At 50.7% G+C, this 15,664-nt stretch overlaps 1 protein-coding gene across 1 annotated transcript; it reads right to left on the bottom strand.

Moving 5' to 3' along the window:
- Window positions 1–301: 301 nt before the first annotated feature.
- Window positions 302–15,401, bottom strand: PAQR8 (progestin and adipoQ receptor family member 8). The gene is made up of 3 exons (XM_037392609.1): window positions 15,373–15,401; window positions 14,878–14,930; window positions 302–5,910 (listed from the first exon to the last, which is right to left on the bottom strand). Exon 3 carries the CDS (start codon window positions 5,854–5,856, stop codon window positions 4,798–4,800), a length of 1,059 nt encoding a protein of 352 aa, XP_037248506.1. The 5' UTR covers window positions 5,857–5,910; window positions 14,878–14,930; window positions 15,373–15,401; the 3' UTR covers window positions 302–4,797.
- Between the last annotated feature and the right edge of the window lie 263 nt (window positions 15,402–15,664).

The following is a 15,664-nucleotide window of genomic DNA, read 5'->3' as shown; positions in this document are numbered from 1 at the left end:
AATTAAGGAAAACTGGACACCCACGGACTTTTGTGGATAATGAACTTAAATCCCTCTAAGCAGTGTCAGAGCAGCCATTCTGCACCTTCCTTGTGAAAAGGGAATGCAATCACAGAGTTACCATGAAACCTGGAAAGTGCTTTGAGATGCACAGCTAAAACCACACCCTATTGTTCATTACTGTTATAATTATTACCCAGTCTAATATATCCACTCTGTAATTATTATCCACTTTTCTTCCTAATGATTCATAACCTTCTGTAGTTGTGCATTTGGGAATTTCACACCACACCACTCGTTATGCTTTTACAGATTTCTTTTTTTTTTCACTAAAATTTTTAAATAATGATCAGTACAGTACAAAGCTTAAAATATTATCAATGTTTTCAACAACACAAAGTCAGCAGAGGGAAGTTGGGAAGGGGGTGGTTAATTTCTAAAACTCATACCCTTCCCTGTTCCCAGGGAGAAAAATACAAGTTCTTTTGTATTTCTGTTTAGTAACAAACAGTGCTTAAAAATAATCTTGTCAGTAAAAGACGTGAATTACAAGGCACATGAGGAACCTGTCCTTGCCTTGTTACACAAATCATTAGGCATAAATACAAGTTTAAGGCACCTCTCTCCATCCTCCCCTTCTGCTCTGTACACCAAGCAAATTCTGTCAGTGGCTATCAGCAGTTAAGAGCACCCATGGACCGGCAGACAGCAGAGGCTGCCTGTGAGCCTCAGGTTCCTTCAGGATGAATCCTGAAAAGGAATAGCATAAGGCACATCGGGATGAATTCTCAGGAGTTGTCCTCTACAGATCCAGGTTGCAAGATCTGCAAAAATACTGTCTCAGGACCAGAGATTCCTGGGGGAGAGGTTTAGGACCTTGGTCCCTTCAGGATCTCAGATGTGCTTAACCTTTGGTGGCCAGCTGTTCACCAAACCCTGCCTCTGGTACACCTCTCCCAGCCTTGCCTCCTTAGAGGAACACCAGGATGGAAGGAGGTGTGCTCCAAGCAGTAAGCCCAAGGAAAAGGCCTTGAGAGGCTCTTGGACAAGCTGAGAGTTTATCACAGCAGCATTTTTACTCTCTCTGACCCAGCCCTGGTCTCCCCCAAATCAACAGCAAGGCTTTCAGGAGGGAACTGGCAGCCACTTTCCAGTCCCGGCCCAGCTGAGGTGCAGGAGACTGCACAGTATATGGAGTCTGCCCAGGTAGGCAGCCAGGTGCATAAGGCACAAGGATGAATTCCGGGGATGAGGGAAAGAAATAAGCTGGTTGGAGGAAGAGGAGGAGGATGGAGACAAGGATGAAGAAATCTCCAGTGTTGGCGAGCCCCTTGTGACACAAGGGTGCATCCTCACAGCAGCAGCGATCCATATTGCAGTTCCCTGCTAAATCAACCCATCATAATAACCAGGAGGTCAGCTCCAGGTCTGAGTGCAGGGCCGCACGGGGACATGAGTGGCTTCACCTGAGGGGTAACATGAGAATATGTAAAAACACCACCACTGACACACTGTCACTTCTGCTGGACCAGGGAAGAGAAGACACAGAAAGAAGAAAGAGAAATACCTCAGAAAAGCCATGCAGGCACCTGCTCTCCCTGCCTCTGAACTAGACAGCATTACTGTACTCATCCTCCTTTGACAAGGGCAGGACACGTCATCTATTTTCAAACCCTTAGAGAAGGAAATGCCTGGATGACCCCTTCCTTTGGTTCCAGTGTAACTCTAGGTAGCAGCAGAGCAGGGTTTGCTATTAGCAGCGATGCCCACTCCCTCTCAGTTTCAGCCCCGAAAGGAGCTCTGGACCAGCCTGGTTTACTTGCCTTCTTGCACAGGAGCCCACTGGTACTGTCCAGCCAGACCCACACTCAGTGGCTTATTCTGCTTTACCGCCACAAAAGCAAGGCAAACCGGGCTGTGAGAAAAAGCACGGCTCCCGCTGGAAGTCTTTCCCCAAACTGGGAGAAGACCCACAGAGACCATGGAGGGAGCAAGACCATCAGGGCAGCTAAGCTAGCTGAGCAACCAGCTGCTGTGCAAGGAGGAACTGCTGCTGGCCTCCACTCCAGCCCTTCCCTGCAGGCAGCAGTGTTGTCCAAATGAGCTGGCTGAAAGTTAAAACCAGCAGAAAATTACTGACGGTTTTTTCAGTAGGATTTGTTTTCTGCTGGTCTGTCTCCTGGCACCAGCTTGCTCTGAGGTGAGATGAGCTTCTGTGCATGGGAAGGGGTATGATGAGGTTTAAGTGGGACCATCTCCACTTGCCACACCCCTGAGGCAAATCTGCTGTTAGATCAGCACTGTAATGTCAAAATGCACTGTAGGAAATGAAGTAAGAAATTTCTCAGCTGGACTGGATGTAAAACAGGAGGCCTAGAGTGATGAGAAAGGGTGGACTAGATGACCTCCTGAAGGCTTTCCTATGATTTCTTCTCCTGTACTCCAAACTTGCTTCCCTCTCCCTTCATATTTAATTTGTCAGTAGGGACATGAATTTCAAATCTGTCTGCAAAACACAGGACACAGCAAAGCACCTATTAATAGATCTGTTTTCAGAGACACTGTTGTCTGGCCCACTTTGCTCCTCCAGCAGCATAGCACTGTTTCCTTCAGGCTAATCTTGACCCAACTAGGAGGCTCTGAAGATATAAAAGCCAAAGGCAAAGCCTCTCTGTGTAATAAATCATGCGCACACGCACATACACAAACACACACATCCCTCAATGGTTAAAAAACAGATCAAGTGCAGAAATCAGTGCTTGTCATGACAAATCATATCTCCAACCCTACGGTCCGCCTGCTCAGAACCAGCAATCACAATTCATCTGCCTGCCCTTGGATTCAGTGAGACAAATCTGTGGCTGGAATAGATCCCATGGGTTCCTTGCTTTCAGCAAAGATTTATAGCTCCTAGGAATTTGCCAGATGTTTTTTGAGGCTGCAGGTCTTGCACAGGGTATAGCTGGGAAGAGCTGTGCCAGGGTTTACTATAGAAAGCAAGCAGTGTGTCAAACAGTAGGTGTCTAGGCTGTGGGGGACCACATCTCTGCATTGGCTCTGAGCATCCTGTCCTGCAAATGCTACCAGCTTCAGTGCAACAGTGTGGCTCCATATCTGGTATTTGCCACAAGCAAGCACAGAAGAGACTCACCTAGTGGAAGAAACAGTAAAGCAACCCTTGCTACACCTTTGACAGGAGTGACCCATGGACATTAAGTATCCTTGACCACTATCTTTGCTGCTCCACACAGGAATCACCAAGTCTCAGGGACAAACCTATCCCAAGGTTGCATACGACACTAACGCTGTAACCTTCCTCCTCCCTTTTGCTATTCTACCTTCGTCTAGTGCTGACAAAAACATGCCAGATTCACAACTCCATCGGACAGAGAAAAGCAATCCTGAAGCTTCAAGGTCAGCTTTCCCATAAGGCCCACTGAGGACTGCTTGGTGTCCTGAAAGCCCCATTATGAGGGGAATAAGGACTACTTCACTTTCGTACCCTTTTGGCCATGACCATAGTAAGGCTGTTGGAAGTCCAGGGCCCAGAGACTTTCCCATATCAGACAGGTCACACCCAAGTTACTCTACACTCCATGGACATTGTTGGAGGTCAGTCAGACTCCCTAGACAGATGATACAGCCAGTCTATGCAGGAATGCATGAACCTGTCACACAAGCAGCTAAAATTATGCACCAAGCATCAAAAGTATCTTCCCTCCTGGGGCCAGTGTCCTGAATGCTGACAGCCTCAGGGGTGCTCAGCCTCTGCCACTGACTGCTACTGAGGAAGGCTCAAAACCGCCTCCGACCTAACCCAGGCCCAGCTCCTCAAAGGCAACTAAACACTTAAAATGGAAATGAGGAGCCTCTGATGACATGTCTTATAGGTTACCAAATAGCCATCAGCACTGCCACTACCTCAAGTTAAATTCAGACTGCTGAGGAAGACCCCATCTCCTTTTATTAATCCTTGGGAGAGCCTGACTCCTTAGTTTTCATGAGCAGCTCCACTGCAGATGGTGCAGTCATGCAGAAAGAAAAGATGGAGCTGACCTAACATCTCTACCTGTGCTGGACCTACAACAGTCACTGGCAGACCCAGGGCTCAGGTTCAGACCCAGTTCATGCTAGAGGACCCCAGGTCAGGCCTACATCTCCAAACATGCTTTGCCAAAGCCACCTCAGCAACCTGGCACTGAGGCACTCGACAAAGGGGCCATAAAGAGAACCTGGCTTAGCCCAGCTGGAGCAGGAAAAGGACTATACCAGCCACAGTGCCACACATACCCTTGCAGTTGAACCCTAGAAATGTAGACTCCTCCTGAAACCTTGCTACTGCCTTTGATAGTAACAGGTCTCCCACAGATAGCAGAGATGGCAAAACCCAGAGAGGTTATCACATCCAGCTGTGGTCTTCGTGGTGCATTCTCCACTGCGTTGTGAGCCCTGGCAGACCCTTCTACAGTCTCACAGCCTTCACGCTGCCCTCCATGACATTCAGCAAGGTATCACCCACAGGTTTACGGGAATGAACAAGAAACCTCTGCCTATTCCAGCATCCTTGGTTAAGCGACTTGTTCTGGCTTAAAATGCTCCACATCCCCCTGGATGGCAAAAGGCAGTCCCTGCTGTGAAAATGCAGCCAGCGTGAAATCTCCAGCCCTCCACCTGAGTCCAGGGTCCTGTTAGTCACAGCATGTTAGGCAAATAAGACAGTTATGTCTCTAATATGTTATGCCCCTTTCCTTGATTTTCACCACCCCGGTGATGTCATGCCCATCATGTTTGTGACGCTCAGGAGTCCTTTTTAGCCAGGCAGGCCTTGATCCTGCATCGCAGGATGTAAGCTGTGACAGCACTACAAGCCACCAGGCCAAAAAAAGAGATGCAGGAGAGATAAACAGAGAAAGGCCCATGTCTCTTCAGGAAAATCTCCTGCCTGCTCTTGTAATCCAAAAGAATGGCCTCCAGCTGTGATAGGGTGCAGATGGCCAGGAAGGTGTGGAAGATCTGGTGGGCATGGCCAACGATATCACAGGATCCAGGGAAGTACTTCTCAGGGACTGGGCAGGAGAAGAAATAAGCACTGATAAGAAAAAACAGTATCTGGTATGTGTGGTACCAAGCAGCATCTTCCTCACAGCCCCCCAGATGACACACAATCACCCGGTGAGCAACAGGACTAATATCCAAGATGAACGCCAGCCCGGCTGGGATCACCTGGCACATCTTCCTCATGATGGGGTAAGGCCGTCGGTACCGGTATTTCGCGTAGCAGCAGCCGGCACAAGACAGCCAGCCACAGAAAGCAGCTGCCGGCAGGAAGAAAAGCCAGAACTTGTCATACCAGGCTTGGTCAGAGCTGTAGTAGAAATGAGCCAGGGCACTACCATACTGGTAGATGCTGACTCCAACATAGTCCACGAAGTAGAAGGTGTAGTGGTATAGCTCCGATTTGGACTGCAGCAAGTGGGCCAAGAGGCTGCAGGTCAGGTAGGTGACAGAGGAGAGAACAAAGATGAGCAAAGGCAAGGACCATGCGTCCATGGGTAACTGCTCAGCCTCCACGAATGTCTTAAATCTCAGCAGCACAGCCAGCGCTGCCAGGAGGTGAGTCCATACATTGACCACCTCATTGTGCTTCTGGAAGAGGCTAAGAAAGTAGTACCGCCAGTCCTGGCCAGTGGGACGGTACCCAGTGTGGATGTACGGCTCACGGAAGAGCTGCGGCACCTCACACTCTTTGACTGTGCAAGGCATCTTGGGGAAGCCATCCTCCAGCAGCCTGGGGAGACGGCTGAGATGCTGCCCACTGAGGGACAGTGTGCTGATCCGCTCCAGGATGGCTGTCATCTCGCTGTGTGCAGCGGCTTTGAGCCTGCCTCTGGGGAACGTCAGCTTCGTACCCTGCGGGAAGGGGAGAAAGAAGAAATATTAATGGTCATGTACTGGGGGCAAGAACATGCTGCCATCCCTGGGCGGGATAAGCCATGGCGCTACTGAGGCTGGTCCTGTTCTTAGGGGAAAGGGTCTTTTCTTGACTCGGCAGACCTAGATTCAGCATGGAGAAGGATGGCACAGCCCTGGCCCTGCAGTTCAGCCTATGTCAGATGGGCACAGCAACACCACAAGCCTGCCCTCCTCAGGCACTGAGCATTAAGCATGTTCAGGAGTAGCCAGGAGCTGCCAGTGACTGGATGCAAGAAGCAGTTCGATATCAAGAAAGGACCCAGTGACTTGCAGAGGGGAGTTTTCACCCCTTTCCCCAGAACACACTGCTCAGAGACAAAATTGGCATGTAATTACTCCTCTAAGGGATAACCTGCCTTTCTGCACCTGAGTGAAGAGGGTCCCAACCAAATCACGGAGGCTGCAAATAAGCTTGGCTTCACTGCCACACAGCTTGCACATGGGTTGCACACCTGGGGCTGCTGCAGTGAGTACGGCAGAGGGAGAAGGGGAGAAGTCCACAGTCCCAGACCTGCAGCCCTCATCCCTCCATGTGTAAGAAGCAGCATGACTGGGAGGTGATGAAGAAATGAGAGGCTCTGCATCAGAGCTGGCTGCAGTTTGCATACAGCATCGAAGCCTTGAGAGCATCTATGGAGTCATGCTGAGGTGCTGCCAGATGGGATGTACCTGGAAGCTCAGAGCAGCCAAACCCCAGTGCTGGGCACTGCTCTGCCTGCTGTGCTCCACTCTGTGGCAACCTCCAGAGCTGCTAAACTCTGGCTGGAAAGATTCAGATTCAGGGCACAGCAGGATCCTAATGTCAGGAGACTACCTCACAGCACTGAATTAATTCTCAATACCCTCTGTTTCCCTTCCCCCCTAGATATTTCTCTTCCCTGCTGGTGTTTACGCCACACAAACCAGAGGAGAACTCATCACACAGATGCCCATGCTTGAACTGAAATTGATGCTGATGGAGCCCCACCAGACTCTGCAGGGCTGTGGCTACTCCTGTGCAGCCAACACATACATGTTTCCAGGAGTGGGACCTGACGTCTTAGCTTATATGCACCCAACCAGAGCTGCAGTGGATGGATATGGCCAAAAATATGTCAATGCAAGTAAGTATTTTGCCTGAGTGTGGGAAATGGCGTATTTTTCTTCTGTTGCATCAGATAGCTGCTGCCAGAGGTGAGGCAGAGGAATAGTTTGCTGGGGACATTATGGGAGAGCCATGCTAGGCTGGTGACAGAGGACAGGACAGTGTTAAACACCAAGAGAGAGTGAAAGCAGGGAGGTGGGACCTGTCAAAAGTCCCAGGGAGAGACAGCATAAAAAAGTCAGAGCAGACTCTGAAGCAGGTTACAAGTTTCCACTTTCTCTCACAACCCGATGCCTCTGATAACAGACAAAGTATTTTCAGATTGCTTCCGTATTCTAGCAGATGGGAGTTATCATAATTAAGTTACATTTTCCAGGCAATTCTCTCTCTCCCTCCGCTTTCCAGGCTTTCTCCCTTAGCACATCTCAGGGCCGGGGTCTTTCTCCTGTTTGCCACAGGGGAATCTGGCTGCTGAGTTAGATGGAGCTGCCTTAGCCACAGAAGGAAAAATGGTCCCTGCAAATGTTTTAGTTTCATAGATAAGACTGAAGATAGAAGCACCCTTACTGGGGGGGCTGATGTTGTGCATGTTCACAAAGACTTTTTTTCTCTCTTAAGGGTTTGCAGGGTCCAGCTCTGATAGAACATGCAGTTAATTCAGCAGCTTGTGTATCCCTGTGGGGTTACATGCCAAAATTTAGGGAGGCAAGTCAAATTTTGACTCTGCAGCACTCCTTTGAGAGGATGTGTGTGTGGAAAACCCGCTCTCCCTAGTTCTAATGTACAGCCAGTCTATTCTGGCTCTTTGGGAGCTGATGAAGAAAGAAAGGCTCATTCAGACTTCAGCCTCAGCATAAGGCAAAGCCCAAGCAAGGAGACTATCCCTGGCTATGCAGCACTGTAGTACTCACCCTCTGTTCCCCTACATCTCCTTTGGATGATCTGGTCTGAAATTGGCTGGAGGCTGAGCACGTTGGGGTAGGAAGGACAGGAAGATTTTATGGATGTGTCTATATTAAGACAGTGTTTGATCTCCTTGTCTAGGTGCACAGACAAGAGCTCCCTTCCCACACTGGCTGCATCTCCCTCACCGCAGCACCAAGACATCTGCTGTCTCCAGCTGATGATCTCCAGGCCTTATGCACAGGTTGTCCTTGTGCAGATGTGCAAGTACAGACTCTGAAGTGTGTTGCATGTTCTAAGCTCCTCCGCCCTCTCTGTTAACCCGCCATAATGTGTTTTACACCTCTCCCAGCATTTGTTCTGATAGAAGTCAAGCAAGAGGGCTTGGACACCTGCTTGCAATCTCCCAGCTTCCCTTTAACTAAGCATGGTTCAAGAATTTGGGCCCACTACAGGGGACTTAGTGTTGAATCTTCATCACAATTCATCCCAGAAAGATGCTGGAAAATCCTACAAAAAGTTATTTAGGCACTGATGTTGGGAGATGGAGATCATGGTGGTGAGGCACAAGGAGAAAAGGCATGGTGAAGCTCCTCACCTCATGGAAAACACAAACTAACACTATTGTGGACGCCTGGACATCAGGAACTGAAAAATCAGCTCAGAAGCAGCACAGCCTGGGCAGGAGAGCTCACAGGAGAAGGGACAGAGCGGTCATCTCCTGCAGAGGCATCAAAATGCTGAAACCTGCCCATAAAGAGCAAAGGCAACCACAGCACATGCAGGAAGATGATAGCAAAGCCTGGGCATACAGATGCATGCCAAAGTGAGGGGCACATCGCCCCTTCCACCATCCATGGCCTGCCTGCTTTGCATGCTGACAAGGATATGAGAGAAACAGGCAGCTTCTGTACCAGGCACAGGCTGGCTCCGGCTTGTACGGTGTGTTAGTGCCAGGATTTTGCCATGGTCTCTCATCCCGAGAGCTCAGTGTATACAGCGAGCATTGCCTTTGAGTAGAGCTAGGGAGAGGATAGACGCTGCAGATCTTCCTGACAGCAGCAGATGGAAGAGATTCTTCCAGGCAGGGTTTCATAGCTGCAAAATGCCAGTTTTTAACAGGCTGAGGGAGGGTCAGAGATTTTTCAAAATAATAGTCCAAAATCACAAGAAAGACATCTGATACTTGGATAAACAATGCTAAATCAGGAACGTGGTAGAGTGCTTATTTTAAACCAAACTTGTGACATTAATGAGTGAGAACAAGTTGGCAATTTCCAGCGATCATGTGATAGACAAAGCAACGAGCAATTAACGTTAGAAAAGAGAAGAAAAAAACCCACCAAAAACCAACCAACCCAGAAATCTGAGGTCAGCACTGGCTGTTTCACTTTCACAGAGCCCCTATTCTCTTCCCTTCACGGGGGCGTAGGAGCGGCTGAAAGCCACATTCATCAGCAGGGCGTCTCGTTGAGATTCTGTCCTCACTCCCCATCTCCCGGGGATTCAGTTATTTTGGCTGCTCCCAATTAACAGCAACCAAGTATCATTTGTTCAGGGAGGGAGCTGCAAGGCGAGAAGGAGGGAGTGGATGATGGCCAGGCTGTATCATTACAGCCACAATAAGAACTGCGGCACAGGAGGAGAACGATCCTGTTCCAATTTTTCTCTTTTGAAGAGAGTAATTGGAAACCCAAGCTTTTCCCACCTCTTTTGCTTTTTGGGCACAGTCTGATGGAGGGGTTTGAATGAGAAAATTTCCTACAGAGGACAGCCGATTTTCCCACCGGTCTGGCCTCTGCATTAACTGTCTGGGACTCAGGCTGTACCAATGTGATATATTTGCTTGCAGACTTGTACTCAGGCATCAGAGGTTTACACAGGCTTCCAAAAAGGCAGTAATTCCTGCAAAACAAAGCAGAGAGGACTGGGGAACTCAGCTGTGGGGAAGTCTTTAAGAAATGTGTTTTATTTAAAATAGGAAAAAAAAGAAAAAGTGGTTGTGAACAGCATCAAAATAACAGCAGTGATCGTGCAGCAGTGGGCAACAGAGTGGTTTTGAGAGCTGCAGGTGATTAATTCCTGAATTCCTCTCTTCTGGGAATTGAGCAGAAGTCCCTGGAGGGACTCCAGGTCATTTTGAAACCTGGGTTTTTATTCTGACCCCTTCCTACATGGGGTTAACTTTGGTGTTGAAGCTCCTACAGCACCAGGATGGCAGAGGGCAGTTCAGCTTGCCTCTCCCAGGGCTAGGAGAGGTTTCACCAAGGCTGCACCCAGCTCAGAGGCAGTAAGACCCTTCCCAAAGCCTGCTGCCTGCAGGCTGGTCCTCCCTGAACACAAGCATCTCCTCCTATAACTAAACCACTTGCCGAGGGCTCAGGGCAAACTTTGAAAGACAGCTTGGGAGCCCAGTGCCCTCTCCTCCATCACATTCTGCCTGGTGTTTTCAAAAGGCTCCACTAGGGATGAGAAACTAAGAGACCAGAGACTGGCTCAAGCAGGAACTCCTATGTAGTCTTAGTATTATCTGCTTCCTTCTGGTGACAAAGGTTTAGGTGCTAACCTTCCTCCTAACTGTAACAGATGAACACAGCGCTCAGATTCCCTCCGCTGGGAGTTACTGGGATTTACACAGGTGTCACAGAGGTCAGAAACAAGCCGTGCCTGAGCAGGCAGCAGGGTATGAAGGGCTGATCTACACTCCAGCGTTGAAAAAGTGGAAATTCCCACAACCAGAGAGAGGTCAGGTGCTTGGGACTTCTGTACATTTGACTTACACCTCCTCATCTATTAAAAATGGGGATGCCAATCCTCGCCTGCTTAATGAGAACAAGATATGTTCTTAATGCACCACTGTAAGGCACCAGGCAGTGCTGGGACTACTTAACAGTGCATTGCACAGAATATTTCATTTCCCTTGACACGTGTACGTACCCGGTTACATCTACATCAGCTCAATGGGTGTATTACAAGCACTCATCCAACAGGGACCTGCACAGCTTAGGATGCTCTGGAGGGTAAAAGGTGACGTGAAGTGATTTACTGGAGACATTGAAGGGCAAGCCTTAAAATAACCTCATCTGTTAAGAAAAAAGGTCAAAGTAACCTTGTGGAAAATTTCAAATAAAAGAAAATGGCTCAGATTCTACCTTTCTGTATATACACATGCACACAGTGTGTAGCTGAAGCAGGGTTCATCCAAGCATATATTAATCAGGAAACGAACGTCTCGTGACGCCGCGAGATGAGCCATTAAAGCCAGCGGGAGATGGCAGGATCCCCCATGGAAGCCATGGCAGTGTCAGTCCCCTGCGATTTCTGGCCTGGAAGCAAGCCGGGCTGGCAGCCAGCTCAGCCGTGCTAAGCAGCAAGTGCCTCTTGACATGGGTTCGGCATTGCCTACGCATTGGGACGGGTCCAGGTGATGAGAGCAGCAGAGCCGGTGCAATGAATGCTGTGCTTGGAGGGGGCAGAACAAAACAAAGCTGCTGGCAAATACGGTGTCCCTGCAGCAAAGCTGAGGGGATCCACACAATCCCACCAAGGAGGAGCCCCTGAGGTGTCTGGGCGAGCAAAGCAGGGCAGTGGCAATCCAAAGTTAGGAAATGGAAGACTTTTGTGAGGCTGCTGGCTTTATTATGAGAGTCCAAACCCTGAGTCAGACATCATGTGTGAGGGTCTGATTTTCACAGCACTGAGTGTTCAGTTCTGAGATCAGCCAACCACTGTCGTGCTGCTGCACCCTTGAAATGAGTGGCCACATGCAAACTGTCTGCTGCGAATAATTTCTGGACTGTGCTAACTCCCAGACCATGCTGGGCAATGGTGTGGGTCACCGTGGCACATTTCTGATCTGACGAGATAAACACAGCTGCAGTTTCTTCATGCCTAACCACAGTTAAACCATGGTGATGCTACTTATAACACAGTCAATACACTCAGTGCATGAAAAAAAATCCCCATCTACAGTACTAGGCAGATGCAAAAATGTTAATGTTCATTATTTCTACCCATAGACTCTGGGTGAGAATTATCTCCTCCGGCAAATCCATCCCTCCCATATCAAAAATTGCTCAAGATCAAGGTAATAATCTGCAGTTTTCCTTCCTGATCTCACTAAACCTTTGCTGTTTGCATTTTCCAGATCAGCTCACCACTTTCTTTTCCCACACACAACTAACACAGCCCCCAGTGCTTTGGGGCTCAGTTTTGGGTGGATGTGAGATCCCTGCGTGGAACACCCATGATTACAAGCTTTGAGTACACCAGTAACGAAACAAGACCAGGACACAGTCCCAATCAATGACCTGCTACCATCAGGCTGCTGAAGTGTTAGCACAATCCTGGGCATGGTTTTGGTCCAGCCACTCACATCAGTGCCTGCCTGCTATATCCAATCATGCAGGGACCACCAATGGAGTGGGTTGACTGATCCATTTCAGATGCCAAAGCTGGAATTGTGCCAGAGAAGTGACTAGGGTTTTTTTCCCCATTGACTGAAAAAGGAGCCTGGATTCGTTGCATCCCACTCTCACCTCCCAAACTTCCTCCTGCAAGCTCCATGAGATATGGTGTCCTTCCCTTCCACACCTGAGTAGCTGCGTGCACACCCTGTGAGCACAGCACCTCTGCAGCCAGTTTGCCAACGTAAGAGGTCACTTACCTTGTGCCTTTCCTAAAGACACAGAACTAGCACCCACCAACAGGACAAATCTTTCAGTGCAGATCTGCTGGAGACAGGAACTCCTGCTAGCACAGGGAGACCTCAACAAGCCAGCAAATCCCTCCCTGCTCAGATCTATCTGCTGATGGGACAACCCAGGAACCATTCGCCTGCAGGCAGAGCAACCAAACCAGACTGGTTGTGTGCAGTTTGAGGGTCCAGACCCCGTTGCCAAAAGATCTCCCAGAGCCTATGGCCTGAGGCTGCTTAGCTTTGCTGTCATCCACAAAAGCCTCTTGCACAAAAACATTTTTTTAATGTTGTGGATTTTAGAGCTTCGGTCATTAGAAAAAAATGTATATAAATCATGCACACCACCACTGTGGGTAGAGAGCAGGCTGCCGGGGAGAGACTGCAGCTCTGTGCCAAGCCCCTGGGGCTTCAAGCTCTCCTCTTCCCTGCACTAAAAGTCTTTGTCCCCATCCAGGACCTCCTCCTATTCAACCCGTGGCCTCTCCCAGCAAGCTTCTAGGTTTGCAATGACAGCAGTGCCACCCTTCCAGGGGGCTGTGAAGCCCTGAGCAAGGACCAGCAAGAGCCAGGTGGCAGATTGCCCCCCCAAACAAGAGATGCAGACTGTGCTGTGTCTGCTTGCTTACATCCCTATTCGATCCCAAAGATTTGCTGGGGGGGAAAAAAAGCAACTGGGAGCAAGCTTCCACTTGCTACTGCCTGTGCCCCAAGGATAGAGGATGTAAGCTATGGCCACACGTGTACAGCTGCAGACCAAACGCAGAGCCTCCAGGAGCCTTTCTGGGAATCTGTTCCTCTGGAGGAATTTCTTTAGCATAAATGGATACTGCAACTAAAGGGCCTGGCTTGACCCCAGGCGCGGGGGTTATCATGTACACTGGCAGCTAAAAATTAAGCTGGTGCATGACTCAAGATGTGCAAGTAGCTGCAAGCATACACACGTGACCTGGCAATGGCAGCTCCCCTGTCCTCAGCCTCTGCCTGCGCTGCTGGCATATCGCTCACACTGGCCATCCCTCCCTGCGGCCAGAGGAACACAACCCTCATAGCCAGAGGCTCTGGCCGCAGCTTCAGTGTAAATAAAATAAAAGCAATGATGCCCAGAAAAAAGGAAATCCCGCAGCGAGCAGGGCTGTTAACGCACATCTTTTACCAGCTGAGCTGGAGGAAATGTGTAACAGCTTGTGGTTTGGCCCGACAAGCCGGTGGGTTTCTAGGAATTGTTTGTAACATGTCTCACTCCCCTGAACCCCACACAAAGGCAGGAGCACGGGTCGGTGGTATAATTCACGGCTGCCCATCCCCTCCCTGCCCCAGCAGAGCAAAATCAGACTTCAGACCCCCAGGATTTCACTCCGGTGGAGCACTGCGTAAGTGCTTCATCCTTTTTCATGACCTTTTCGTGACTTCACTCTTTTTCAACAACCAATGCCAGCGTGGCATCACACACATCCTCATCCTAACCCCTATTCGGCTGCCACAGCTGGCAATCCCCCCAAATAACCGCACCTCAAGTGTGCCGAGGTTATTTCCCAGCTCTGAAGCAATGATCCTACAGCCTCTGACAACAAATGCAGGTCCCCATCCCGCAGTGCAGTATAAAGCCGTGTGCTCCAGCCAAGGGATGAACCACCAGAGCTGCACGGTTATTGAACAAACATCGGGTCTGGGACCACCAGTCCTGCATACCCAGTGCCAGTGCATCTGCAGCACTTCCCACCCCAGCACAGCTACTGCGAGGCTCCGTATCCAACCCTGCTCATGCCAGAGATGAGTTAGTTTGATGCAGAGCAAACGACTGTTAAACGTTTACCCAATTTTAGATGGATATATATTTTTGTCGGTGCTAACCAGAACAGTTCAAGACTACAACTTCTTTTTCCCCTCAAAAAGCGAGATGCTCATGGCATTTTCAGCCAGGAAAAAATCCAGATGGGATATAGAGGCAACACAACCAACAGCCCCTGAAGCATCCTGGAGAAGATAAGCAGGGAACAACCCTTCATGGATGCTTTGAGGCTACGAGCTGGGGCGCGTCAAGTGAAATGGGCAGGTAGCAGCTCCAAAGCAAACAACAGGAGCTGGTTCTTCACCCAGCTCATGGCTGAACTATGCGTTTCCTTGCCGCGGCCTCCGGAACACCCCAGGGGTCAAAGTCACGAAAGGAAAACCCACCCACGGCTATTAGAAACAAACACGGAGGAAAACCGATGCCCACCTCTCTCCTCCTCGAAGTCCTTGAGGTGCAGGTCACGGGGGCGTGAGGGCAATCTATGGCAAAAGAAAATTTGTCCCCATGCGTCCCTCCCCTCCTGACGCCCTTCCTCTGCTGCCCACCCGGCCGCGGGACCGACCCCGGCTAGACAGACCACGGTTGTGCGTGGGGTGCGTGTGGGGTAAAGATCTCGCGTCCCACTGTGCCTCCCGCTCCACGCGTGCTTTACCCGCGCGGGGAACCCCCCCGGGGGTGGCCGCTGGGGTGCTGCCCGTGCACCGGCCCCTGCGTGACCCAGCCCCGCGGAAGGATGCTCCCGCCGCGCCGGGGATGCGGCGGAGCGTGGTGCCGCGAGCTGCGGTACCCACGCGGGGACGCCGGAGCCCAGCGGGCAGCAGAAGCCCCCGTGCTGGGTCCCGCACGGGACCCTCGGCGGAGTGTCCCCGGGGGAGGGGAGCTGCCCGCGGGGGGGGGGACCGGGGCTGCGCCCGCACTCACCGCCCGCGCTCTCCCCGCCGCCGCCGCCACCACCCACTCCCGCGGCCGCCGCCTCCGGCAGCGCCGCCGCCAGCGGGTGCCCCCGCGCATGCGCGCCCCGCCCGGGGGTGGCCCCGCGGCCCGAGCCGAGCAGAGTTCACCCCGCCGGGCCCAGCCGAGCCTGGCAGAGCCGAGCCTAGCCCGGCTGAACCAGGCAGAGGCTACCCAAGCCGAGCTGAGCCCAGCCGACCCGAGTTTACCCGAGCTGAGCCTAGGCTAGGCTAGCCTAGCCAAAGCAAGCTGAGCCTAGCTG

Source organism: Falco rusticolus, chromosome 6 (assembly GCF_015220075.1).
Source record: "Falco rusticolus isolate bFalRus1 chromosome 6, bFalRus1.pri, whole genome shotgun sequence".
NCBI classification, from domain to species: domain Eukaryota; kingdom Metazoa; phylum Chordata; class Aves; order Falconiformes; family Falconidae; genus Falco; species Falco rusticolus.
This window is presented reverse-complemented; position numbering and strand designations above follow the sequence as displayed.

Bases quoted from the DNA above. Each gene is read 5' to 3' on its own strand.
- PAQR8 (XM_037392609.1), bottom strand. From the start codon at position 5,856: ATGACAGCCATCCTGGAGCGGATCAGCACACTGTCCCTCAGTGGGCAG.